We start from the raw sequence: 27,386 nt of genomic DNA, 5'->3' as shown, positions 1-27,386 counted from the left end.
TATGCATAGCTAATATTGTATTTCAGGAAAAATAAATACAGCTTTAATCATGTAGAGTAATCAAGTAGAGTAATATTTGAGTTTCTTACTTAAAGTAAATGAGCTTATAAGTAACATCTTCTTCACAGTTGCGTGTTGTTTCTTTTTGGCATTTGGTTTCTTTCTTTTTTTTTTTTTTAACCTTATTTAACTGTCTTTGTTTTTTAAGTTTTTTATACTCTCTTGGCGAAAGGCCTCTTACGCTTTTTTTGTTTTCTCTTTCTGTAATATGCTGTAGACCTTGTTTGAATCCTTTAATTTGCTTTAGTTGCTTTTTTAGTTTTTCAATTTATATTATATTCAAATAAGTTTAGGTTTTTGTTTTTCATTATGTTGGATTTAAAAGTTCAGTGTTTTGATGATAACTGATGATTGTGTTGGACTGAAAATAGTTCCATAATGACTGTGTTTATTTATAGAAAGTCTGGAAACTAAAATGAGTGGACTCATCTGTATTATTGTTGTTTTTGGTCTTTTCTGTTTTGTTTGGGTTTTTTTGAGAGATGGTCTGCTTATATAACCCTGGCTGGCTTGGAACTAGTTTTGTAGGCCAGGCTAGTCTTGAGCTCACAGATTGTCTGGCTCATGAATACTGGGATCAAAGGCATGGGCCACCACCACCAGACTTATATTTTTTCTTTTATAAAACCTGTAGCAGGGTGTGGTGGCGCACACTTTTAATCTCAACACTTGGGAGGCAGAGTTAGGTCAGTCGCTGTGAGTTCAAGGCCAGCCTTGTCTACAAAGTAAGTCCAGAATATCCTAGACTACACAGAGAAACCCTGTCTCAAAAAACCAAAACAACAACAAACAATAGTTATCAAAGTGTCTTTTTTTTTCAGTGATTTTTTTTTTTTTTAGCCCCCTTCTAGATAATGACTTGTTTATACTTTTTGGTGCTTTGTGTTCATGCTTTGGAATACCTTAAATTTTTAGCATTATCAATAAATAACATCAATGGAAGAAAAAAACACCAAGATGGGCTTATTTTGATTAGATCTTCTACGTAACATTTGCAGTTAAAAACTAAATCTCAAGACTAAAGCTAAAGAGATAGCTAACACTTTCCGTTATTTGAAGGGACAAGTGCTCATTTCCCAGCACCCGTATCAGGCTAAATTATAGCCATCTGTAATTCCAGCTCCAAGGGATCCAGTACCTACTTCTGGCCCCCACAGGCACGTGTGTTCACCTCATGCTCTCTCACACACACACACACACACACACACACACACACACACACACACACACACACAACAGAATCAAAAATAACATAATTCTTTCTTTAAATTGAGTTTTGACCTATTAAGTTCAGCAACTGGGGAGGCTGACATGGGCAGGTCTCTGAGTTTGAACTCAGCCTAGTATACATGGTGAGTTCTAGAACAGCCATGGCTACAGAGGGGGGCAAGAGGGAGGGAGTGAGGGACGGAGGGGGAAGAAGGAGAGAGGGGGGATGTTTCAAAACAGAAAGCACTGATTTATTTCATCATTATGAAAAGTTCTCCTGTGTTGTGTCCTGGGCTGGCTTGGGCTCACTGTATAGTTGAGGATAAATTGAACTGCTCTTACCTCCCAGGTTCTGGAATTGCTTTCTGCATATATTAGATCTGTTATATTTTATAAATTTACATTTTTAACAATTTCTCATAATCTCATAATATAATCAGGCCTGTCATTGAATGTGTGTGTGTGTGTGTGTGTGTGTGTGTGTGTGTGTGTGTGTGTGTATAAAAATGTGGGTTTTGTTTTTTGCCAATTTGTTAATCCTTTTATTCAAACCTGTCATACAATTTTAATGTATGCTGGACAGATTTTTCTCTTTCAACCCTTACTTTGTAACCTTCACAAGTTCTTAAACAGCAAAATTGTCAATTTTATTTCCACAAGATTGGCAGAAATAGCTGATGCATCATTCTGAACAAATGGTAGAATTAATATGTCATGATACTCTCAGGAGCTTCAGAACTAGCTAATTTGTAATGGTAGTAATTCCTACCTTACAGGGTTAGTTTAATACTAGAATTGAAATCTAGTTTCGTCTGCTCAGTGTTTGACATGTGTTTGGATCTTTCCTAAAGGCCTGTATTCAGAACTAACCCTTTACCCCCGCATGGTGGCACACACTGTAATCCCAGCACTTGAGAGGTAGGGGAGGAGGATTTAAGGTCTGGGCTGTTTTAGTCAGTGCTCTATTAATATGAAGAGACACCGTCACCAACTCAGCTTTTATAAATGTAAGGATTTAACTGGAGCTTGCTTAACCTTTCAGAGGATTATCTCATTATCCTCAAGGCAGGGAGCTTAGTGGCACCCAGGCAAACCTGGTAGTCAAGAGAGTTACACATCTGAATCCGCAAGGCAGTAGGAAGAGAGAGCCATTGGCCTGGCTTGGGCTTTTGAAATCCTTAAGGACACACTTCCACCAGCAAATTTGAACCTCCCAATATTTTTTAACGTCGTGCCACTGCCTGAGCAGCTGTATGAACCTGTGGGGGAAAGCCTTACTCAGACCACCACACAATCATAAGTCACTTGAGACCTTGTCTGTTTTATAAGGGAAGGATGACTTGATGCGGCAAAGCACTTGGCCAGGGAAGCCACAAGATTCTGAATCTGACCCCCAGCAGCCGTGTAAAAAGCCAAGTATCAAGCCTGCTGTGGTGTTGCACACCTGTAATCCCAGCACTCTGTAGGCAGAGGCAGGGATCTCTGTGAGTTCAAGGCCAGCCTGGTCTACAGAGTGAGTCCAGTAGAGCCAGGGCTACACAGAGAAACCCTGTCTTGAAAACAACCAAAGAAATAAAAACCAACAACAATACAGAAAAAGGATCCTCTTTACATTCAATTTCTCATAATAATGGCTGTCACTGTATGATTTTCTAAGATACAGTGGTAAATGAATGAGTGAACTGTGAGGTGTTTTCTTGGGTACAGCGGAAAGGGTGACGGGGAAGGTAGTCAGCATAGTGTCCGTCTGCTAGGATGGTCCGCATGCCACTATTAGTGTGTTGACCAAGTTTTCTCTTGACTTTCAGTATTCGGAAGATATGAAGCACAAAACGACTCTTCTGGAACTTCAGAAAATGTTTACATATTTAATGGTATGTTTGAAAAATGTAGATAAAAAGTAAGGATTATTCTTTAACAAAACCTAAAAATCTTAAATTTTGTACTGGTTTTGTTAAGACTTGTTTTCAAATTGAATTTTTTTTTTCTTTTTTTAAGTTACTTCTCTTATTTTTTCTTTTTTTTTTTTTTTTTTTTTTTTTTTTAAATTTAAGTAATTTTTTTCAGATTACATCTCAATTATTATCCCCTTACTTGTATCTTTCTGTTCAACTTCCCTCCTGCTTTCACCCCATTTCCCTCCCCTAGGTTTGTGACAGAAGGGGACCTCCTCCCGACCATGTGATCACAGCGTATCAGGTCTCATCTGGATAGCCTGCTTCCCTTCCTCTTGAGTGCCACCAGGCCTCCCTCCCCACCAGGAGGAAGTGGCCAAATAGAGGGCACCAGAGTTCATGTCAGAGTCATTCCCCGCTCTCCACACACCTGTGGAGAATGAGCTGTCCATAGGTTAGATCTGAATAGGGAGTCTAGGTTTACTGCATGCACTGTCCTTGGTTGGTACAGTAGTTTGAGCATACCCCTTGTGTCCAGATGCTCCTGTTTTTTCTATAGACTTTTAGCAATCACATATGAGTTGCTTTTGTCCTGTTAACTTGTCACTCGTTTCTAGTCTTTTTCTTATCATTGGTTGTCTTAGTTATGATTTCTATGTTACAGTGAAACCCCCATGACTACAAACAACGTGGTGAGGAAAGGATTTATTTAGCTTACACTTCCACATTGCTGTTCATTATCAAAGGAAGTCAGAGCAGGAACTCAAACAGTGCAGCAGCCTACAGGCAGGAACTGATGCAGAGGCCGTGGAGGGGTGCTGCTCACTGGCTTACTTTTCACGACTTGCTCAGCCTGCTTTCTTAGAGAACCCAGGACCATTAGCCCAGGGGTGGTCCCACTCCGATGTACGGACTCCTCCTGCATCAATCACTAATTAAGAAAGTGCCCTGCAGGTTTGCATACAGCCAGATCTCATGGAGGCATTTTCTCAATTGAGGCCCTCCTTTCAGATGAGTTTAGGTGTGTCAAGTTGACATAAAACTAGCCAACACAATGGTTTACCTCTTTTATGCCAGCTTTCTTACTGGTCTTCTCTGTCCCTCTTAAGTCCTATCTCCACAGGTATAAAAGTAATGGATATGCTTCACTTAAAACTGTTTAGTTTTTCTTATAAATGTGTTGAGTTTTGCTCCTAGCACTCCCATCAGTCAGTTTACAGCTTGTAGATGCAGTTCTGGCTTCCTTAGATAGACACACACATACAGTTTAAAATACAAATATTTTTAATAGTAGTTATTTTAAATCACTTTTGAGATTATAACTTAATTACATTTCTCCCTTCCCTTTTCTCCCTCTAAACCCTTCCATATATCCGTCCCTGTTCTCTTTCTAAAACATGTCCCTTTCTTAAAGAAACCAATTGTTATTATGTGCATATATGTGTATATCTATACATATACATTCCTAAGTAGAACCTATTTAGTACATACAGTATATATATATATTTTTAGGGCTGACCATTTAGCACTGGACAAAACATGTATTTATGATAGAACCTATTTTAAAACATTTAGTGTCCTTTATGGGTAGTATTAAGGATCTTATGCATGCTGCCTCCCCAGCTTCACCCTGACCACCGTAAGCCCATTGCCTAGTTGCTTTTCCACTTGTTGGTTATTAATCCATCCCTCCTGCCTTTACCACTCTTCCTTCCCATTTTCTTCCTATTGTTTAACCAACTAGAGATCTTAGATGCAGTAAAATATTTCTCAATTTTCCATGTTTCTCTTCTACCTCTGATACAAAGTTTTACCTGTTATAATCTTCAGGAGAGATGATGTCATAAGTATTTCTGTATTTTAAGACTGGATAAATGTGTTTCTTTTCTTTTTTCAAACAAAATAGAAAATACATTTGTTTGATGCTGAATTTTAATCTTTTCTTTTGGGGATACAGTGTTGCCTTGTCCTTAAAATACTGTCCCAGCAGGATGCAGTTGTATACGCCTGTAATCCCAGCACTCAGGGAGGAGAGGCAGGCAGATCTCTGTGAGTTCAAGGCCAACCTGGTGTACAGAGCTACACAGAGAAATCCTGTCTCTGGGGTGGGGGCAGGGAAGCAAAAAATAAAATCCTGTCCCAGCTATATGAATGTTGGTAATATAGGCACCTCACTACTATGCCCTGGTTTTTAAATTTTCCTTTTAAGAGCGATAGGACACATTTGAAATGACAAAACCAGACGCTGCCTCACCCCCACAAATAAGGTTTCCTTGGCTATCATGGAACTCACTCTGTAGACTAGGTTGACTTAACATTCAATAGCACTCCTGCCTCTGCTGCCCGCGTGCTGGGATTAAATGGAATGGACTGCCCCACCCAGTTCTAATCTGAGCTGCTTTAAATAACATTTCTTAAAGCTCAGTCTACATAAAACGTAATCAGCTTGCAAAAGTTTATGCTATGCCTTAAAATTAAAGTCTGAGTTCTTTGAGTTGCAATAGTAATTTCATTAGGTGAACTTAAGATCTCAGTATTAGGACCATCACACTGAAAACACCATTCAGCTCAGACAAATGAAGTGAAGGGATGTCTGGAACGCCCTCTTCAGCTGGGTCTTGTGGAGTATGCTCCTTCAGTCCTAACATGTGCGGCTCTGGAACAGATGTGCGGGCTGCAGGAAACCTAGTGGTGGCGGTGGCGGGCGCCCTTCATATGCGTATTGCCTGCATTGCTGTTTTGAGTTTTGTTCTTACCTTATTTTGTGTGAGGGCAGAGGTGTGTGTGTGTGTGTGTGTGTGTCGTTTTCGATAGTTTGGTTCTCATGTGTACCCAGGAGGTTCTGATTCTGTATATCCAAAGCTAACCTTGGATTTCTGATGATCCTGCCTCAACCTTCCAGGTAGTGGCATCATGGTATGTTCTACTCTGTGTGAATTTTTTTGTTGTTCATTCAAGAATTTTGTTCTGGCAACTTCTTACTTGAAACTTCCTCCTCCTGTCCCTTTTCTCTTACAGGAGAGTGAGTGCAAAGCATATAACCCTAGACCTTTTTGTAAAACTTACACCATGGATAAGCAGCCTCTTAATACCGGGGAGCAAAAGGATATGACGGAGTTCTTCACAGACCTGATAACTAAAGTTGAAGAGATGTCTCCAGAGCTGGTTAGTACCAGAATATGGAAACATTTGCTTGAGATTTATACCGATTTAAATTTTAATCACTGACTTTGATTTGTTTTATACTAAAGAAAAATACCGTCAAAAGCCTGTTTGGAGGTGTAATTACAAACAATGTTGTATCCTTGGTAAGTATATCTGTCTGTTGTTGCTTTATAGGTTTGGGGGGGGGCTTATAATAAATTGCTAATTTTCACTTGTTGATTCATGCAGGATTGTGAACATGTCAGCCAGACTGCTGAAGAGTTTTATACTGTGAGGTGCCAGGTGGCAGACATGAAGAATATTTATGTGAGTGATACCGTACATAATCTGAGGTTGTTTATTCTTTACATACACACACATGCGCACGCGCTGTTTTCATGTGTTTTCTTTCATGTTTTTGCTACTTAAATAAGTATTAAAGAGAGCCCATATAACTGGCTAATTCCCAGTCAAAATGTCGATATCTTTTTAAAGCATGAGAAAACAATTAATTTAATTTGAATTTGCTTCTTGTAAAAAAATGAAATTTAAGGGCCCTAGAGATGGCTCAGAGGTTAAGAGCACTGTCTGCGATTTCAGAGGTCCTTAGTTCAATTCCCAGCAACCACATGGTGGCTCACAACCATCTAGAATGAGATCTGGTGCCCTCTTCTGGTGCTCAGGTGTACACTGTATACATAATAAATAGATAAATATTTTTAAATAATTATATTGATTTTCATTTGTACATTCTGACCATATTGCATGTTATATGTCATGTCAACTTCCAAATGTGTGCTTATATGCAGGAATCTCTTGATGAAGTCACTATTAAAGACACCTTAGAAGGGGACAATATGTACACTTGCTCTCATTGTGGAAAGAAAGTCCGAGCTGAAAAAAGGTATGCTTTTTGAAGTATAATTGTTACCATATTAATAAACTACTTAGTGGAATTAAAAGACAAACTAAAGCTAGGATAAGCCAATATTGGCCTTTCATGACAACTGTGTGTAAATGTGAAAAACAGTAAAATAGAGGGATTCAGGTAATATTAGCTAAATATCACTCAGTAACATTTATTATTTGGTGAAGTTTAACACATACAGTAGGGTAGAAAGTGGGACTCTCTAAACTTTGCAGAAGTCTGGTTTTCTTAGGATAGACACATGAGAGATAAAGAGACTAAGTATTTGTGTCCATCTACACTGACTCAGAGCTATTGCAGGTTTCTTTTGTTGTTGTTTTTTCTTCTCTCTCTCTCTCTCTCTCTCTCTCTCTCTCTCTCTCTGTCTCTGTCTCTGTCTCTCTGTCTCTTTTCTGATGCGGGGTTTCTCTGTATAGCCTTGCCTATCCTGGACTTACTTTGTAGACCAGGCTGACCTTGAACTTACAGAGATCCAGCTGCCTTTGCCTCCCTGAATGCTTGGATTACAGCATGCGCCACCATTCTGAGGTGTAGTTTTTAGTGACTATTTTTTAGATAATGATACAGTATTTTTTATTTTTGAAGTATTTTCAGAATTTTACATGATTAAATATAGTTACTACAACATAATGTTATTTCTTGGAAAATAAAAGTTCTAACTTCAAATTTAATTTTAAAAAAAAAGCCTAACTGGGATTAGATGTATGTATGGCTTAGTGAAGAGTTCATATGCTCTTGCCGAGGACTTTTGTTTACTTCTTCCCTGTGTTGAATGGCCCACAGTCATCGGTAACTTCAGCTCCATGGGAGCTTCTGAGAACACCTACACTCACGCACACGCACCCTTCTGCGTTCCCCTTGCCCCCACATACACACACAAGCAAACAATTAAAATACAAAAATAGGGGCGCGAGAGATAGCTCTGTAGACGATAGTATTTTTTTCTTCTTCAGAAGACTGAGTTCATTTCCTAGTACCCATACCCCATGGCTTGTAACTACCTGTGTGTTACCGTGGCTGAGTGATCTCAGTGTTTAGGAGGCTGAGATGGTCAGATCTCTGTGAGTTTGAGACCCAGCCTTGTCTATATACTGAGTTCCAGGACACCCAGGGCTAGATACTCAGACCCTGTCTCAAAACAAACAAAACAAACCCAAAAATGTAATTTCATCTCCAGTTTATCCAAGGTCCTTCTGGCCCTCTGAATACCTCCACATATGGCTTGCCTATAGACAGTCACACTGAAATAAATATAGATAACATGAACCTTAAAATTAAATCTAATGTTATCCTGGTCCACAGAGTGAGTTCTAGATCAGCTAAGGCTAAACACAGAAACCTCGCCTGGAAAAACACATACACAGAAAAACCATAATAAAACTTAACTGCCTTTATCAAGTTATATAATTTTATAGTCTTTTACTTTTATGTATTTCTAGTCTTTTATAATTCACAATTTATATTAATTTGTATTTATATGATATGAGTGTACATGCGTGTAGTAGTGTACATGTGTATGTGGAAACCAGAGGTCGATGTTGGGTATTTCCATCCTGTTTGTTTGTTTGTTTGTTTGTTTGTTTTTTAAGACAAGGTCTCTTACTGAACGTGGATCCTCCTTTTTCTTTCGTCCTGGTGCTGGGGTTATAGGCACATGCCACTGCACTAGGCTTTTGTGTGAATGTTAGGCATCTGAACTCAGTGCTTCATGTTACATAGCAGGTGTCTCAGCAACCATGCAGTCTTCCTAGCCCTTTCCTTGACTGTTCAAATGCTAGAGGGGCCAGTAAAATGGATTAGCAGATAAAAGTATGGTGCAAGCCTAAAGACCTGGGTTCACCCACTAAACCCACATAAGAACTCTGAATATGGTGGTGTGTGCATCTCTCATCTCAGCACTCCTTACACAAGAGGCAAATCACTTGGTAGCTTACAGGCCATCTGTTATACAGTGCAGCAGAAACAGGAGGCCGTGCCTCAGCAGGGTGAGAGGAGAAAACAGACTCCTGAAAGTTGACTCTTGATTTTCACATACATGTACATACATAAGAGTACAAATAAATATATTTTTTAAAGCTTTTAAAACTGAGCTGGGAAGCTAGCTCAAAGAGTACAAATATTTGCTGTGTAAGCAAGGGCACCTAAGTTTGGACTTTCAGCACCCATGTGAAAAATCAGCATGGGCATGTGCATCTGCTGCCTCAGTGCTGTACAGCTAAAACAGGAAGATGCCAACAGTGAAAATGGCAAGTTCTAGATTCATTGAAAGACCCTTTCTTTAACAAAACAAAAAGGTAAAATGCCACTAAGATGACTCAATGAGTGAAGGCAGTTTTTGCCAAGACCTGCGACCTATGTTTGATCATTGGAAGGACACACATTTTGAAATAGAGGACCAGCTTCTGCAGATGGCCCTCTGACCCGAGCCGTGGCACATGCTTTCCTTCTACACACAGACACAAGAGTTACACATATGTACGCACACGGTCATAAAAGTGAGTAAAATATTTTAACTATTAAAGAAATAAAATGGAGAACAATAGATGACTCCTAACATAAACAACTCAGTGGGTAAGTGCACACCCCCACACCTCAGTCACACACACTACGGCATTTTGTAGCTTAGAATTACTACTTTTAGTTGATTATTCAGGTAGGTGTGGCACAACTATAAATAGAACTAAGGTGTATTTGAAATAAGGTATTTAACAAAGTTTTATCTTCCCCTACCTCTCAGGGCTTGTTTTAAGAAATTACCTCGTATTCTGAGTTTCAATACTATGAGATACACATTTAATATGGTCACCATGATGAAAGAGAAAGTGAACACACACTTTTCCTTCCCTTTACGTTTGGATATGACACCCTATACAGAAGACTTCCTGATGGGGAAGAATGACAGGAAAGAAGGTAAGCTTGTTTTTCTCAGTTCTCTGTTTAAGTCTCTGTTAACAAGGAAATGGGATGGAGGGACAAAAGTTAATGTCAATTACATGGGTCACAAAATTAAATAAAATCTTAGAAAAGAAGTTTTTTATTAAAAAGTATTTTTAATATGTATATACTTAGCCTCACAAAATGGGAAATGAAAAATGCAAACTAAGAGTTGTTTCTGTGTTCTGTGCACCACATACATACAATACCACAGAGGCGCTAGATTCCCTGCAACTAGAGGTAGAGATGGTTGTGACCCAGATTTGGGTGTTGTAATCCAGCCCAGTCCTCTGGAAAATCAGGCCGTGTTCTTAAATGCTGACCCATCTCTCCATTCCAGAAAGGAAATTTTGCTAGAGACAATGTTAATATATTTACTCACTTAATAAATATTTTGACTTTTCTAGGACCATGTTCTAGCTATTTATTTATTTCCAGTGACTTTATGCCCTTGAAAAACTGAGGTCTAGTTAGTAAGTCTTACCTTGAACCTGAAACTGTAATGCGTTGCCAGATACAATGAATGTGTCACAGGGGAATTAAGATTTTCTTGAGATGAAGCATGGTTAATTTTTTCTCAGTTAATTGTATGTTTCTTGTATCAGGTTATGGCCTAACAAATAGTCTTTATTTAACTATCTTATATATAAAGGTTTTTATCTCTTTTTCTGTACATAAAACCTTATTAAAAAGTAATCTTTTGTTTGTCTGCTTGTTTTTTCAAGACAGAGTTTCTCTGTGTAGCCTTCACTGCCCTGGACTTACCTTGTAGACCAGGCTGGCCTCGAACTCACAGAGAGCCTCATGCCTCTTCCTCCCCAGTGCTGGGATTACAGGCGGGTGCCACTGTTCCTGGCTATAGAAAGTAACCTTAAAATGATATTTTTAGGTGTTTTCAAAATGACTACCATTATTATCTCGTGTTTTCAGGTTTTAAAGAAGTCAGTGATCATTCGAAAGACACAGAGAGCTATGAATATGACTTGATCGGAGTGACTGTTCACACAGGAACAGCAGATGGTGGGCACTACTATAGCTTCATCAGAGATATAGTCAACCCACATGCTTATAAAAACAATAAGTGGTAAGTTATAAATGTTTTTCTAAAAAACGTTTCCCACTTTTTAAGCATACATGCTTATGAGAATACTTCTGATGAATTTTTTAGTTTTCTGAAAACTTCTATGAAATTAGGAAAAGAAAATGTTAACTGCATTTATTCTTTGTGTGTGTGTTTTGTCCGTATGGTAGGGAGATAGGTGGATGCATCCAAGTCAGACTGCTGTGTTGTCCGAGGGATCCAGTTCAGGTTGTTGTACTTAGCAGCAAGTGGCTGTACCTTCTGAGCCATCTTGGTGGTCCAGAAAAAGAAAATGTTTAATAGCAGGCAACTTTCTTTCTTCATTTTTTAATGATTGATTGATTGATTGATTATGTATACAGTGTTCTTCCTACACCAGATATCATTATAGATGGTTGTGAGCCACCATGTGGTTGCTGGGAATAGAACTCGGGACCTTTAGAAGAGCAGCCAGTGCTCTTAACCTCTGAGCCGTTTCTCCAGCCCCCAAAGGCAACTTTCAAAAGAATAGAAATAAGTTTTTAAATTTATGGATGGGTATAAAATTTTGAGATTTTTTTTTTTTCCCTTGGTTTTTGAGACAGAGTTTTTCTGTGTAGCCCTGGCTGGCCTGGACTCACTTTGTAGACCAGGCTGGGCTCAAACTCACAGTGATCCACCTGCCTCTGCCTTCCGAGTGCTGAGATTACAGGCGTGTGCCACCATGCCCTGCTGTAAATTTTGAGAATTTGATAAATGCTTTCCTTTCAAAAATGAGCTTTTTATTAACAATCTAAGCAGTTCATAGATAAAATTGTACCCACCAGTATGTTTTGTTTGTTTTGGTTTATTTGTTTCCGCGGCAGAATTTACCTGTGAAACAGCTCTTGCTATCATGGACCTCACTTTGTAGATGATGCTGGCCTCAAACCCACAGAAATCTGCCTGTGTCTGCCTCCTTAGTACTGGAGTTAAAGGTGTACACCACTACCATCAGGCAGTACCCACCAAATCTTACTCCTTTGTTTATTTTTTTCAGAAGCTCTGCCTCTTGTCAGTGGTTACAATGTTTTCTCCGTGTTATTTAGAAGTTACTTACTGACATTTATACTCTTTTTTTTGTTCCTCTTAACTCATTACTTCTATACATTTAGTTTTTAATCAAGTTAGGATCCACCACAAATAATGACTATTTTTCAGTCTTTCTGTGTCTTTAGGAAGTATCCTTGTATGCATGCTTAGGCCTTCTTATAATTGTTGAAAATACTGCTTTGGACAACATACATAGCTCCTATCATTGATTTGCAGGCAGTTAGCAGAAAAATTACATTTAGCTATTATTTCTAATTGTTTCAGACATCATGGCCAGAGTAATTATAAGTATATTATTAGCTAGGCGGTGGTGGCACACATCTTTAATCCCAGCACTCGGGAGGCACAGGCAGGTGGATCCCTGTTCAAGGCCAACTTGGTCTACAAAGCGAGCCCAGCACAGCCAAGGCTGCACAGAGAAACCTTGTCTTGAAAAACCAGAAAAAAAGAAAAACAAAAATAATTTTATTATTCCACTTAACTGTTTTCTTCCATCCAACCTCTTCTATATATTTTTTGATCCACTTGGATATATTTCCATGAGTATATCACGTTGTGCTCATATTTTAAAATGTTATGTCTATTATCTTATCACATTGCTTAATCTTTCCTATCTAATTACTTTATATGTTAGATTTTAAGCACATTATCTCTATTAATGTTAATGTCGAATAGTTAATGGACCTGTCAGAGTGCGTGTGGGTCTCATTGTCTCACATATGTGAGGCAGATGTTTTGTCACTGAGCTACAGTTCCCAGTGTGTCAGATTTTGATGGTGGTTTTGGCTGTTATAAAATTACACTCCTAGTTTCTAGATTAGAGTCAGAAAAACAAGAACTTACTAGAATTGCTCTTATTATATTTGACTAATTCTTTCCTGGAGATGCCCAATACGCACACTGACCAGTGCCGTGTACTCTGTTTAGGTATCTGTTTAATGATGCTGAGGTAAAACCTTTTGATTCTGCTCAGCTTGCCTCTGAATGCTTTGGTGGTGAGATGACAGTAAGTATGCTTTAGTAACTGTAGCTGATTTATGCCTTTCTAGGTATCAGGAAATTCATTAATATGCTCACTTAACATCCTTACACCTGCTATTATTCAGTCTAAGATTGATTTTTTATGTGTTTGCAGTATACACCAGGTACTAAAAATGCTTAAAAATTGCTATTTCTGCCTTTAGCCATAGTTTGATAAAGAAAGCAAGATGAAAAAATTAAATCATAAGATAGAAATTGAATTGTAGTGGTTGTGTAATTATGATTAAACATACTAGTTATTTAAAAAGCATATGGGATTAGAGCAAATAGAATTTACACTTTACTGGCATAATCTGGAAAATCTTAACACAAGGAAGTTGATTTCCAATAATGTGAAATAATTGTTTCTTTATAGCCAGCAACCTGGGCCACACCAGTAATGTAGCAAAAGAATAGTGTTCTGTCTCTGGCTGCTCCCCTGAGTGCAGTGCAGTGGTGGTACAGCTGCCTAGGGTGTTGGAGGACTTGAGGTCTGAGCTCAGTGCTCCAAAAGGAAGACTCAACCTGACATAGAGTTAGAGTTCATTCTTGGGGTTGAAAGTGATGGTATACACATTTAATCCTAGGCAGAGGGAGATTGATCTCTGTGAGTTCAAGGCCTGTCTATAATGAAAGTTCCGGAACAACTACGGCTACCTACATAGTGAGATAATATGCACAAAAAAGAAACAATAAAACAAAAAAGACAAAAATAAAACCATTGAGTTTCATTATTCAATTATTAGAAGTCAGTTCCATTTTGTAAGTAAGCAATACAATTTTTAAAATTAAAAACTGGTTATTTAAAAATTTTTCTAGATAGATACTTTTTAACAAAAGGCTTTCTCATTCCTTCTTATCTACAGTCTGAATGCAATAGTAGGCTTACAATTTGGAAATGTGGTTTGGTTTTGTTTTTTGTTTTTGTTTTGTTTTGTTTTTGTTTTTTTGTTTTGTTTTGTTGGGTTTTTTTGGAAATGTGTTGTTTTGTTTTGTTTTTTAATTTGAATAGTCTTCTATGTCTAAACCAGATGCATCTCTAGATGTTATTCCTAGAAAACATTGTTTGTTTGTTTGTTTTTTGAGACATGATTTCTCTGTGTAGCCTTGGCTGTCCTGGACTCACTTTGTAGACCAGGCTGGCCTCCAATTCACAGTGATCCGCCTGCGTCTGCCTCCCTGAGTGCTGGGATTACAGGTGTGCACCACCATGCCCAGTCAGATTTCTTCTTTTATCCAATAGTTTTCCAAATTTCTGGTCTAGTACCTTGAACATTTTGAGTCTTTGTTCTCAAGAATTTTTGCCTCTGACTCTTATTATCATCATTAATGTATTCTTAAAACCTTTCATTTCTTGTCTCGCACTTCAGTTTTCCCTGGGCATTTATAGGTAGCTTTTAGTGGTCTCAGAAGCCTTCCAGTGCTCTCTGCATTTATTTCATGTTTGGTTGGCTTTATTTGAAACGGATAGCCTCTTTATGTCTCATAGTCTGTCTTGTACTACTCCAATCTAGGCTATCCCTGTCGGCTTCCTTCCTTTCTCTCCCTTTTTCTGCCAGCCTTGAGTTACATTCTTCATCTATATTTTCACATGTCCATTTCATCTGTAAAAAGGTATAGCTCTGAGACTCACATTTTTTATTTTCAAAGAGGTAAATGGCTAAGTACTTTGAGAAAAATATTTTTAACCTTGAGGATCATTACAGTCAGTTCTGCGAAATTACACAGCTACACAGTAGGCAAGCTGTAAGTCTTGGCAGCTGCAAGAAGGAAATTGAAGATGACAATCACGACTTTTGAATTAGGGTCAGCAGTAGAGGTCTGCAAACACTTATGGAAGCAGGGAGTGGGGAATATTCAGAGAAAACTGTCAGGGCAAGCAGTTTTAACATTTTGGCTAATACCTAAAGTGGTTTTTTTTTTTTTTTAGTCAAAAATACAATTAAGAATTATTTCAGTAATATCTGTAATATATATTATATTTAGTACTTGTTTTCATTTAACCATATTCAGAAAAATAAGGCCCATACTAACTATCCTTGCTGTGTTCTCATTTATTTTGTCTGTTTTTTGTTACTGTAACATTTTTAAATCACAATTCTAGTATTCAGCATCGTAAAAGATTTGCACAATGATGTTAGGATATATTAGCCAAATTTGTGAAATGTATAGGACTTTTTTTTTTCCCCCCTTCATAGCTGTTGTAGCTCACACCATGGTTTTATATGTGCTGGGCGGCCGCTTTAATACTGTGATACATATTCGAAGCTCTTTTGGATACTTTTATTACTATTATTTGTGTGTGTGTTAGTGTGTATCAAGAGACAAGTGCTGTATCTACCACTGAAATACATTTCCAGTATTTGTATTGAAATTTTATGAATGCATTGTTATTTTAAAGTTATTTACAAGGTTGCTTTGAAGTTTTACATAGGCATTTATGAAATAATGTATATATAAATCTTACTGAGTAATTTTTTTTTTCTGTAGACAAAAACCTATGATTCGGTTACAGATAAATTTATGGATTTCTCCTTTGAAAAGGTGATCTTTTTTCATATGTAATTTAAGGTTTTTATTATTTATTTTAAATTATACTTTGTCAAAAATTTAAGTGTTTTTCTTCTTGCTCTGTAAAGACTCATAGTGCGTATATGCTGTTTTATAAACGCATGGAACCAGAAGAAGAAAATGGCAGAGAGTACAAATTTGATGTTTCATCAGAGTTACTAGAGGTAAAAATCAATTTGATTTTAGAAATTGTTTAAATTATGTTAGGTGTTTGTGTAAGAAATACTTCAATATAAACACAAGCAGAGCAGCATTAATATCTGTAATCCATTTGTGTCTTAGCATAGTTAACAAAAAAAATCATGTCAGTACTAACTTACAGTATGTGAATGAAAATACATGGGAGGCGCTGTGGAGATGTGGCTCAGCAGGGAAGAGATCAGCTGCTCTCGGAGAGAACGCAACCTCAGTTCCCAGGACCTGCCTGGGAGCTCACAGCCACCAGTGGTTTGCTCCATGGTATCCCACTTCTGGGCTTTGAAAGTGCCTGTACTTTTATGTACACTTATTGCCCCCCCCTCCCTCTCTCTCTCCCTCTCTCTCTCTCACACACACACACACACACACACACACACAACACCTTCAATTCCTTAAGCAAAACAGTGCTTATTGGTGTATTTAGTAAGTGCTGTAATGTTTAGTGAGTTGAGGAAGAAAGCCAGAACATGAGGTTAAACAATGATTAGGGAAGATTTGAAAATACAGCATAGTAGTTTAACATTTAAACATACACCCATTTTACTTTAAACACACTGTCTTTCTTGATAAAGTACAAAAAGGACCATCAGAGAAACAAGTAGAACACCACCATTGATTCTTACCTGTGAGACATACAGTGCTTAGCTAGTCCCAGAAACTTACAACTACGAGCCTGACTTTCACTAGATTACCAGAGATAAACATGGATCTAGAAGTCAGATCAGAACTAGACTTAAGAAATTGAGTTGGGTGTGGTGGTGGCACATAGCTTTAGTCACAGCTCTTGGGGAGGCAGAGGCAGGCGGGTCTCTGAGTTCGAGGCCAGCATGGTCTACAAATAAGGCCAGGACAGCCAAGGCTACACTTGCAAAAACAAAACAATAAAAAAAACTTGACATGGGGCTTTCTTGCTGTCAAGGTTTCTAATAAGATAAGCAGAATGCTGTTATGACTTCTTAGCATTGTAGACATCCAGGGGCTACAAATACTCAAAAGCTGTGGGCACGAGGCATTCACTGACTAAGCCTTAAGTTTCCAGTTACTTTGAACTGTAGCCCTAAAACAGCTGGCTGGGAAGGCAGGTAGAGATAGAGGAATGCTTTCAGTGCAGAATTGAATCAGCGCCATCAACTGAGAATGAGCCCACTTACTAAATATGGTGGTACGTGTCTGTTACACCAACACTAAGGAGGACATACAGAGGATTGCTTTGATGTTAAGGCAGTTACAGTGTTAGATACTGTTTCAAAATTTAGGAAATGAAAATAAAATGAAGTTATAAGGCTGGGGCCAAGTGTGTAGGCTACACAAGGCCCCCAGTACCAAAAGTTACTGTTACTATAGAGCTATCTGACAAAGGCTGGAAGAATTGTTAGAATTTTCTAAGTAATAAGAGGACACAAAAATAGCAGCATTGTTCTATTTGGCCTAATCAGAAATTGTTGTTGTTGTTTAATGTCTAAATAATATATCTGTTACAGAATTTTTGTTTTTATATTTGAATATACCTTTCCGCTTTTAAAACCTGTCTTTACCAAAATGAAGTATTACTATATTTTCTTTCTTTTTTCTTTTTTTAAGATTTATTTATTATTATGTATACAGTGCTATCTACATGTATACCTGTAGGCCAGAAGAGAGCATCAGATCACAGTATAGATGGTGGTGAGCCAGTATGTGGTTGCTGGGAATTGAACTCATGACCTGTAGAAGAGCAGTTAGTGCTCTTAACTGCTAAGCTATTTCTCCAGCCTCACATTTTCTTATCTTACATATTTGCTCTTTAGACATGATTTCAGAGCTTATACTTCAAAATCTTTATAACTAATGTTAAAATCCGGTGATTTAGAAAAAGAAGAAGAAAGAAAGAAAAAAAAAACCCCCGTGATCACTGAGATAATCAGATAAATAACAATTTTTAAAAGGTTGTGGGGCTAGAACAATGGCTCAGTAGTTAAGAGCACTTGTTGCTCCTACAGAGGACCTGGGTTTGGCTCCCAACACCCTCATGGTGGCTCATAGCCCCCTGTAACTCTAGCTTTTAAGAATTCCAACTCCCTCTTCTGGCCTCTGTGGGCACAAGTACACAAGGGCTGCACATTATGTGTCCATGCAAATATGTGCATCCACATCAAATAAAAACTTGTAAAAAGGGTACAGTTAGTAACCAACTTTCTTTTAAAATTAAGAGGTTGTTTTTTTGTTTTGTTTTCCTCTGTGTGTTTTGCCTGCATTTGTGTATTGCACTGTGTATGTGCTTAGTGCCTACAGAAGTAAGAAGAGGGCACTGGCTTCCTGTGGATTGCTGAGACCTGAACCAGTTTCTTGCAAGAATAACATTTGTTCTCAATGGCTGAGACAGTCTCAGTCCCTAGTAACTACTTTTATATTTCTTATACTTGGAGAGAAAGTCAACATGAGTTTAAATGCATATTTTTTGGTTTGTTATTTTTGTAGGTTTTTAGGCTATGCCTTTTCTTGGTGTAAATAAAAATATTGTTAAAATATATTAAATAAACTGCTGTCTGATAAATGCTTACTTTCTTTTCTCCAGTGGATTTGGCATGACAACATGCAATTTCTGCAAGACAAAAACATTTTTGAACACACATATTTTGGGTAAGTTTGTATAAATTTAGTCTTTTTCCTTCCTTTTTTTCCCAAAGAAAGTCTTCTGTAAGAATTAAATTAACCCTTTTTGAACTCCAGGTTTATGTGGCAGCTGTGCAGCTGTATTCCAAGTACATTACCAGACCCTAAGGCTGTGTCCCTAATGACAGCAAAGGTGAGGAGAGGCTTAGATAGCTTTGTCATAGTTACTGCTTTCTAGTAATTGAGTCTTTCCTGTTTAATTGTATCTTTTTTTTTTTTTTAACAGTTAAGTACTTCCTTTGTTTTAGAGACATTCATTCATTCAAAAGAGAAGGTATGTCTTTAAGTTTTATTTAATCATAATTAAGTTTTAATTATGTTTGTTATCATTGACTTAAAGTCTGCGTCTTGAGTCACATTTTTTCATTTCTCTTTTTAGCCAACAATGCTTCAGTGGATTGAGCTACTGACGAAACAATTTAATAATAGTCAAGCAGCCTGTGAGGTAAGGTGACAACAGATATTGCACAGCTTAAGTTCTTCGATATGAAAGGTTGTTTTGTTTTTGTTTTCTTTTAAATCCTAGATGATGGGAAAATTGTTTTTATTTATCATGAGTCATAAGATCTTGTGTAAGTTTTTCTTATGTTTGATCACTTAAAAAGTCACAGCTTATATTTCAGGTCCGTGATGGACATTGAGTATTAACTCATTTTCATAGTCTTGTTACCCTCCAGCATTACACAAGTGTGAAAAACATTTCAGTCTGACATAATCCTGCAGAGCTGTAATCCTAGCACACAGGTGGGAGAAACCGAATAATCATGAGTTAAGGCCAGTCTCGAACAGAATATATATATATAATGTCTATATTTTGTGTTTAGGTTAGGCTGGTGAGCCGGTACAGTGGCGCCCTCCTATAATCCCAGTGCTTGGGGAAGCAGAGGTAGGCGGACCTTTGTGAGTTCGAGGCCAGCCTGGTCTACCAAGTGAGTCCAGGACAGCCAGGTCTCCACAGAGAAAGCCTGTCTCAAAAAAACAAACAAACAAAACCCCAAAATGCACAAACAAAAAGGCTGGTGATATTTCACATACCTTTAGAGATCCCATCCCCTGCTCCCTGCCCCCTGCCTCTCTTACAGAGAGATGCCTTTCTCTGCCCCTGCAGTACTGGGATTACAGGTGCGCGCTATGCCTTGTGTTTTGAATCCAGGGCCTTACGTGTTTTACAAATGTTACACCTCTGAGATAAACTCCCATCTGCGGATGTTCCTTTACCCTTTTTTGTATTAGATCAATATTTGCCCTCCAGCTTGGAGGTATAATTTAATGAATAAAAAGTGTGCACATTTGCTGGGCATGGTGGCTCATGTCCTTAATCCTAGCACTTGGGAGGTGGTTCTCTGAGTTCTAGGCCAGCCTGGTTTAGACCAAGGCAGCCAAGGCTACACAAAGAAACCCTGTGTCTCTATAGATAATTACTAATAGGTAAATAACTAATAACTGAAGTACTGTTTTAACGCAGTCATTGGTTAACAACCAAGGAAGTATAAACCTAGTAATGCAAGTTCTAGATTTTTTTTCAGACAGGGGAGATAGTGGTATAGTACATAAAAGATAAAATTAGTTGAAGGCTTTGCTTTCTTATATTATACTGTTACTTTACCTTGAAATGTTGTAAAAAGAAAATCTGATCAACAGAAGTTGCATAAAATTTTTAAACATGGGACATACATATATCTGAAAGAGTAATTTTTCATTCCCATGTTCTTCTCTGCCACTTTCTTTCAGTAGATATGCTTACATTGCAAACTCAGGAGTCATCTCTTTTGATGTGTTTTGGTTTTTCAAGACAGAGTTTCTCTGGGTAGCCTTGGCTGTCCTTGATCCTCCTGCCTCTGTTTCCCAAGTTCGAGGATTACAGGCATGCACTTCATATATTTAATAATAACTATTCAGTATATAAATATCTAACAGATGAGAACTTGAAAAGTATATAACCACAATTTAATTTCTATAAATAACATTAAACATTTTGTTTACTTTCAGCAAATACTTACACTGTGTCTAGTTTTCTCTGATGCTAGTAAGCTGTTTTCAGTTGGTTTGAATTAATGTTCAGATGAGGTCTACATATCACATTTCTCTTAAATTTCTTTTTATCTATCACTTGCGTTTTTTTTCCCTCCATGCCACTGCCTATTCCTTTTCTTTAAGTATGTCAGATTGCCTTTTTTACGGCACAGAAATGACATCTGTGGAGTCCTATAATGAAGTGATCCTCAGTATTGAATAGTTCGTGACATTCACATATCCCTGTGTAGCGTGTTATCTCATTTAACTTAAGTATTAGTTGAGTATTAAATCATGTTCTATTTTTCTTTACAGTGGTTTTTAGACCGCATGGCTGATGATGACTGGTGGCCAATGCAGATACTAATTAAGTGTCCTAATCAAATTGTGAGACAGGTAAGGAAAGATATCTTTAACAAGAGAAATGGTTTTCAGCTTATTCTAAATTGGCCTATAAATAGCATTCAAAGTAATTTGCACACTTCTGTCTTGATTCATAAAAGTCAGTTGCTTTTGTGTTTTATCAGCTCTTTTAGCACCGCCTCTTTCTTTAAATAGTGAGAGCAGCTGTTACTGCTTGCTTGTTTCCCATTCTTAACAGAGTGTACCTAGAGTACTGCAGTCCTGCATTATGAGGATACGGTAAATTCATTCTTGTGCCAAATGTCTAAATTGCCAAATGGATCATTTGTTTTCCTTAAATCGTTAGGAAATTTATCCAATGAGTACTTAAACATTGTTCTTCCTGACAGGGTTTCTCTTACAATCCTGGCTGGCCGGAACCAGGCTGGTCTCCCAAGTGTTAAGATTAAATACATGCACTACCATGCCCGGCCCCTTAAAAACATTGTTTTATAGTCGTTTTTCTTGTATCAAAAACTTTATCTGTATTATGCCATTTGCCAGTTGTCATTGAAGGACAGTTGTTTTGTTGAGGTACTAGCATTATTTTACATAGCAAAAGACTTTTCTAGTAATGAGGTATAGAAAGTATAGTCTTAAGAGAAGTCTTATCAGCACTTAGGTAGAGGCAGGTGGATGGCTCTGAGCTCAAGGCCAGCCTGGTCTACAAAGCAAGCCTAGAACAGTCAAGACCACCGAGAAACCTTGTCTAGAAAAAAAAAAAACCAAAGGAAGAGTAGGGCCTTACACTGTAAATTCACCCATAACTTTCTGAGTATAAACTTTAATTTTTTTGTAGTATTTTCATGAAATTAACAGTAAATGTATAACCTTAAAACATCCAATACCTCCTAAAGAATATCTAGTGGTTTTCCTTTTTATCCTCTTACTTTTATTTTAGCCCCTCTTAGCTGCTCTGTATCTCTATGGGTTGTTGTCAACATTTTACACAGTCATGGAGATGTCTTTTGTGAATGACTTCTTATTTTAAGATTTGTCCGTGTTAAAATGTGTGTCTGGAGATGAGTGCGTTGAGTTATGTAATCTGAGCATTCCGGAGGCTTAGTTAGGAGGATTACCGTGAGTTTGAGAGCAGCGTGGGCTACAACAGTGAGTCCTGTTTGTTTGTTTGTTTGTTTGTTTGTTTTTGTGACAGGGTTTCTCTTTGTAACCTGGGCTGTCCTGAAACTCACACTGTAGGTCATGCTGCCCTCAAACTTAGAGAGTGCCTGCCTCTGCCTCCTGAATGCTGGGATTAAAGACATGCACCACCGCCACCTGGCTGATAAGTGTTCTTAACAAACAGAAAAAAATATATCCTGTCCAAACTTCATCTCCTTTTTTCTCTACCAGCTAATATTCCAGTGACTATATTAACATATTTTGTTTATCTTTTCATTAGTTGAACATTTGAGGTTTCTACTTTTTGTTTTATGATGTAGTCTGTATTGCTTCCTGGCCTGGAACTCACTTAGGTAGACCAGGCTGGCTTGGAACTTGCCACAGTCCTCCTGCCTCAGCCTACAGAATGCCAGTGTTCTAGGGTGTGGCACCACATTCACCGTTATTGCTACTTCCTGACTATTTTCGGTGCAGATGTGGCCATTCATGAAAATATTTTATTTTGATCATATTTTAATTTTGGTATGTACTTAAAAGTAGAATTCCTGCTTACATAGTCATGTTTGCTTTCCCTTTTACAACAGAGTCCGCACCACTACATTTCTCTAAATGAATAAATATGCGTTTCAGTTTCATTGTACCTTCTCCAACACATACGCACCAGCTTTTGAGTTTGATATCTATTTTACTGAAACCAGTAGCTTGAGGTTTTTTTCCTATAAAGCTGAATTTTTAAAAATAATTTTCTGCCAGCACTCGGGAGGCAGAGGCAGGCGGATCGGTGTGAGTTCGAGGTCAGCCTGATCTACAAAGTGAGTCCAGGATGGCCAAGGCTACACAGAGAAACCCTGTCTCGAAAAACAAACAAACAAACAAACAAAAAATTTCTGTTTCTGGGAGATTAGACTCACACCTTGGTGCATACTGAGATTGACCCCACTGTTTAGCTGCACCTGCCATCCCTGACTGTTGCTTTTCAAATCTGGTCTTAACTCTGTGTGACGCTGTCCAGAATGCCGTCAAATATGTGGCCCTCGTGCTTGTACCTCCTGTGTACTGATAGTACAACGGCCTGCTAAGCCCTCTTAGACATGCCAAGTCTGTAGTGTCTGTTACCTGATGTGAATTTCTCTTTAAAGATGTTTCAGCGCTTATGTATCCATGTGATTCAGAGACTCAGACCTGTGCACGCTCATCTCTATCTACAGCCAGGCATGGAAGACGGGTAAGAAGTCCTTTTAAAACCAAGATTTTTTTAAAGTATCTTTAAGGATACTTGGGCTGTGCTGTAAGAATTTGTCTCTAATAATACATTTCAAGAAAGGAAGACTTTTTGAATGTTTTAATTAAGTACATCTCTTTTTTTTTTTTTTTTTTTTTTTTTTTTTTTTGGTTTTTCGAGACAGGGGTTTTTTTTTGGTTTTTTGAGACAGGGTTTCTCTGTGTAGCCTTGGCCATCCTGGACTCACTTTGTAGACCAGGCTGGCCTCGAACTCACAGCGATCGCCTGCCTTTGCTTCCCGAGTGCTGGAATTAAAGGCGTGCGCCACCACGCCCGGCTAATTAAGTACATCTTAAGATGTAACTTTTTGTTTGGATAGATTTAGTTCCAGCGGTAGTATAACTACTTACATTATTGAAGTTGGTATTTGCTTGACAAAATTAGAAGATCAAAGATTGGAGTTTTGAAAATTGTTCTCCTAGCTTGGTGGCACATGCCTTTAATCTCAGCATTTAGGAGGCAGAAGCAGGGTAATCCTCATGAGTTCCAGGCTAGCCTCGTCTATAAAGCAGGGTCCAGGCCAGCCAGGGCCACACAGCCAGACTCTGTCTCAGAAAACAAAACAAAAAAGTAGTTTTCATCTAAGGCAATGTCTGTCTGCAGCTTTATCGTGTTCTCTGAGGTACATTTGCCTTTTCAGGTCAGATGATATGGATGCCTCAGTGGAAGATATTGGTGGTCGTTCGTGTGTCACTCGGTTCGTTAGAACTCTGTTGTTAATTATGGAGCACGGTGTGAAACCTCACAGCAAACACCTTACGGAGTATTTTGCTTTCCTTTATGAATTTGCCAAAATGGGTGAAGAAGAGGTAAGGGTAATTCTTGTTTCTTTGTTTTGAATTATGTGTCCATTTAGCATTTCCAGTTTGTTTTTTATTTAACATTTTAAATTGCTTACTTTTAGAGTCAGTTTCTACTTTCATTGCAAGCCATATCTACAATGGTACATTTCTACATGGGAACCAAAGGACCTGAAAATGTAAGTGCAGCTCTGTTATGTATCAGTGCCACAGGGCCATGCTCCTAGCAGTAGACATCAGGCAGCATCATTAAGACTCTAGAGACCTGTAAAGTTCCTTTGTCTCTTTGTCTTTCTTAGTATTATAAGTCCTAGATTTATTGGTCTTGCTACTGTTATTTCAGTGTATATTCCAAGCAGGAAAAGAAACTGAGTGTTAAGTCTTTCTTTTGTAAGTCTAGAACAAAGCTGATTTTATTTTCCTCCTCCTAGCTACAGTTTAACTATAGAGTCTACTAAGTCTTACCTTGTTTATATCTGTGGTGCTGGTGGTGGTGTTTTTAAGCTCTTCACTATTGAGTTTCCCGAGTCTTCTGAAAGCTTCAGTAGCTCGTCAATTTATTAATATTGGCGTACGGATGACATTGGATTTCATGGCCTGTGTGTAACTTCTCATATCCTAATGAGAGAAGTATAATTTTTATGTCCATAGTACAGATGAGGCAGTTGAAGCTTATAGAATTTCACTTGTTTTAGATCCATGGTCAGACTGCTGAGTGAAGTGTCTCTTTAAAAACATTATGCTGTGTACTAAAGTATATGAGTTGGTTTTAATCTAATTCCAGCTAATTAACCTATATGGCTACCTGTTTTGTTGGAGGCGGTGGCAGCAGCTACTGCTTCCCTCCTCCTCCCGTCCTACTCTTCCTCCCCTACTCCTCCTCCTCCTGCCCTCCTACTCTTCCTCTTCCCCTTCCTTACCCCTCTCTTCCTCCTCTTCCTCATCCTCCTGTTCCTCTTCCTCTTCTTCTTCCTCCTTATTCTTTCTTTTCTTTCTTACTGAGACTGGCTCTTGTTATGTACCTTAGACTTAATTATCTCCTGCCTTAGCCAACTGAGTGCCACCATTCCTAACAGGGTCTTGAGTTTCAGAGCCCATATGAGTATCTCTGGAAAAATCTACTACTTAGATTATCTAGAAACTACATGTTAAGATGTCTTTTGTATGTGTGGCTGGATTTTATTAATAGGAACTACTGTTTTATTACACTGAGTGTCGTTAAGGCTGTGTTAGGTTAAGGTCTGACCTTTGAGTGATTTTATCTAATGATTTGTATGTAATGATTTTACATGGTCCTGCCATATCTTCCTCATACTTAAATTAAAACACGTCAGCGGTTTCAAATATGATATTAAAATTAATCACACATTAACATTGAATTTTGTTCTGATTAGCCTCAAGTTGAAGTATTGTCAGAGGAAGAAGGAGAAGAAGAGGAGGAAGAAGAAGATATCCTCTCTCTGGCAGAAGAAAAATACAGGCCTGCTGCCCTTGAAAAGATGATAGCTTTAGTTGCTCTTTTGGTTGAACAGTCTCGCTCAGAAAGGTGAAATGTTTCAACATTCAAAATGCTTACAGCGTGTTTGGTTTATTCTTTATACATAATTGTTCTATCTATTTGATTTTTATTACATAAATCTTTTAAAATAATAATATCACTTCAACTCTTGTGGCTCACGAATTTCAGTCCTTTCTATCTAACTCGTCTGAGTCGTGCTAGAAAAAGTTATTGAAGAAACCTAAGTAAAATATCTGGCAAAATTAAATGGATTTTCATTCATTATCTCAGCAACTATACTTCCAGGGATCTGCCCCAACACAGAAACATATTTATGGAGAAGTATTTATTAAAATACCATTTCTAGTTTCAAAAACTTGGAGACAGCCAACTGTTCATCAGAAGGGGACTAGCCATGGAAAAATCAAGGGATCCATTCAAGTCCTTCATAGTTTTTTGTTTGGTTGGTTTTTTTGTTTTGTTTTGTTTTGTCTTTTATGGAATGTGGAATCCATCTGTGGTACCGTGTAGTAATCATCATTGTGCACACACGGCCTTCCTTTCCCTCAAAGTAGGGGAGGTTGTGTATGTGTTCTACTACCTTTAGGAAAAGGGGAGCTAAGAGAATGTGTGTGTATGGCCAGTCCTTAGTCGTGCATTTCCAATTACAAAGTCACATCCTTGATAAATTTGTCTGTAATGCCAAAAAGTCGTTACTTGAGGAACGTTCACAGTTATCCACAGACACCTGTGTGTTCAGAGTGGTGAAAAATGGGAGTGTCCTGGCACATGCTTTCCCAGCTAACGTCAAACAAGGCAGTGGCCTGTCTTGTTTTGCTTTCCATGTTGTAAACAAATGTACTTTTTATGATGTATGCCACATTTTAAAAATATTTGTGCTTTTCCTTTGGTTATGTCACTGTTTAAATGGTTCCCAAGAATAATACTGAAGTGCTGTTTAGTGCTCCTGAGCTTAAGGAAGGCTGTGATGTCCCTCAGTGGGAAATGAATACAGAACATAAGTTTCATTCAGCCATGAGTTCCAATGCTGTTTGGTTTTAAGTTCACTGTGAAGTAATCCTACATACCAAGTAAGGTGTCATTAAACAGAAACACCTGTGAAATATGGCAATGTATTGCTCACTTGATAAATATGTGACAACATGTTCACAGGGACCTAGTTCTGTGTGTTCTTTCCATAGCAACGATGATTTGGTTTTTGGTAATTCATTGTACCATTTCGTTGGATGTGACTACGCAAATATCAAGAATTAGCGAGAAATCAAATCATCAATTAATAACATGATTTTGAGAGAAAACAAGGTGGAGGGTGCAGAAATGGAAGCTTGACAAAACCAAGCTTTAGCTTTCGAATCCTGTAAATGCTTTGTACAATTATAAGTAAGTATATAAAAAGCAGTATTTTAAAATCAAAAGTGGAGGTGATATAGCCACTGCATACATAGGACCTAAAGAACATGTTAACTATCAGTTTCTAACAGGACG

General features: G+C 38.0%; 1 protein-coding gene across 1 annotated transcript in view; it reads left to right on the top strand.

The window, feature by feature from the left end:
• The window catches only part of Usp34 (ubiquitin specific peptidase 34), a 172,477-nt gene that overhangs the window by 114,482 nt on the left and 30,609 nt on the right, over positions 1–27,386 (top strand). The window contains exons 44-62 of the mRNA XM_051164973.1: positions 3,078–3,143; positions 6,183–6,329; positions 6,416–6,472; positions 6,558–6,635; positions 7,118–7,212; positions 9,974–10,146; positions 11,101–11,254; positions 13,250–13,328; positions 15,833–15,886; positions 15,982–16,077; positions 18,666–18,730; positions 18,821–18,896; positions 18,990–19,037; positions 19,143–19,208; positions 21,092–21,172; positions 23,440–23,525; positions 24,223–24,391; positions 24,487–24,561; positions 25,777–25,928. Of these exons, the coding sequence (XP_051020930.1) occupies positions 3,078–3,143; positions 6,183–6,329; positions 6,416–6,472; positions 6,558–6,635; positions 7,118–7,212; positions 9,974–10,146; positions 11,101–11,254; positions 13,250–13,328; positions 15,833–15,886; positions 15,982–16,077; positions 18,666–18,730; positions 18,821–18,896; positions 18,990–19,037; positions 19,143–19,208; positions 21,092–21,172; positions 23,440–23,525; positions 24,223–24,391; positions 24,487–24,561; positions 25,777–25,928 (1,817 nt within the window). The remainder of the gene's footprint in view (positions 1–3,077; positions 3,144–6,182; positions 6,330–6,415; positions 6,473–6,557; positions 6,636–7,117; positions 7,213–9,973; positions 10,147–11,100; positions 11,255–13,249; positions 13,329–15,832; positions 15,887–15,981; positions 16,078–18,665; positions 18,731–18,820; positions 18,897–18,989; positions 19,038–19,142; positions 19,209–21,091; positions 21,173–23,439; positions 23,526–24,222; positions 24,392–24,486; positions 24,562–25,776; positions 25,929–27,386) is intronic.

This window comes from Acomys russatus, chromosome 22 (genome assembly GCF_903995435.1).
Source record: "Acomys russatus chromosome 22, mAcoRus1.1, whole genome shotgun sequence".
NCBI classification, from domain to species: domain Eukaryota; kingdom Metazoa; phylum Chordata; class Mammalia; order Rodentia; family Muridae; genus Acomys; species Acomys russatus.
The sequence above is the reverse complement of the archived record's forward strand: the minus strand, read 5'-3'. Positions and strand labels throughout refer to the sequence as shown.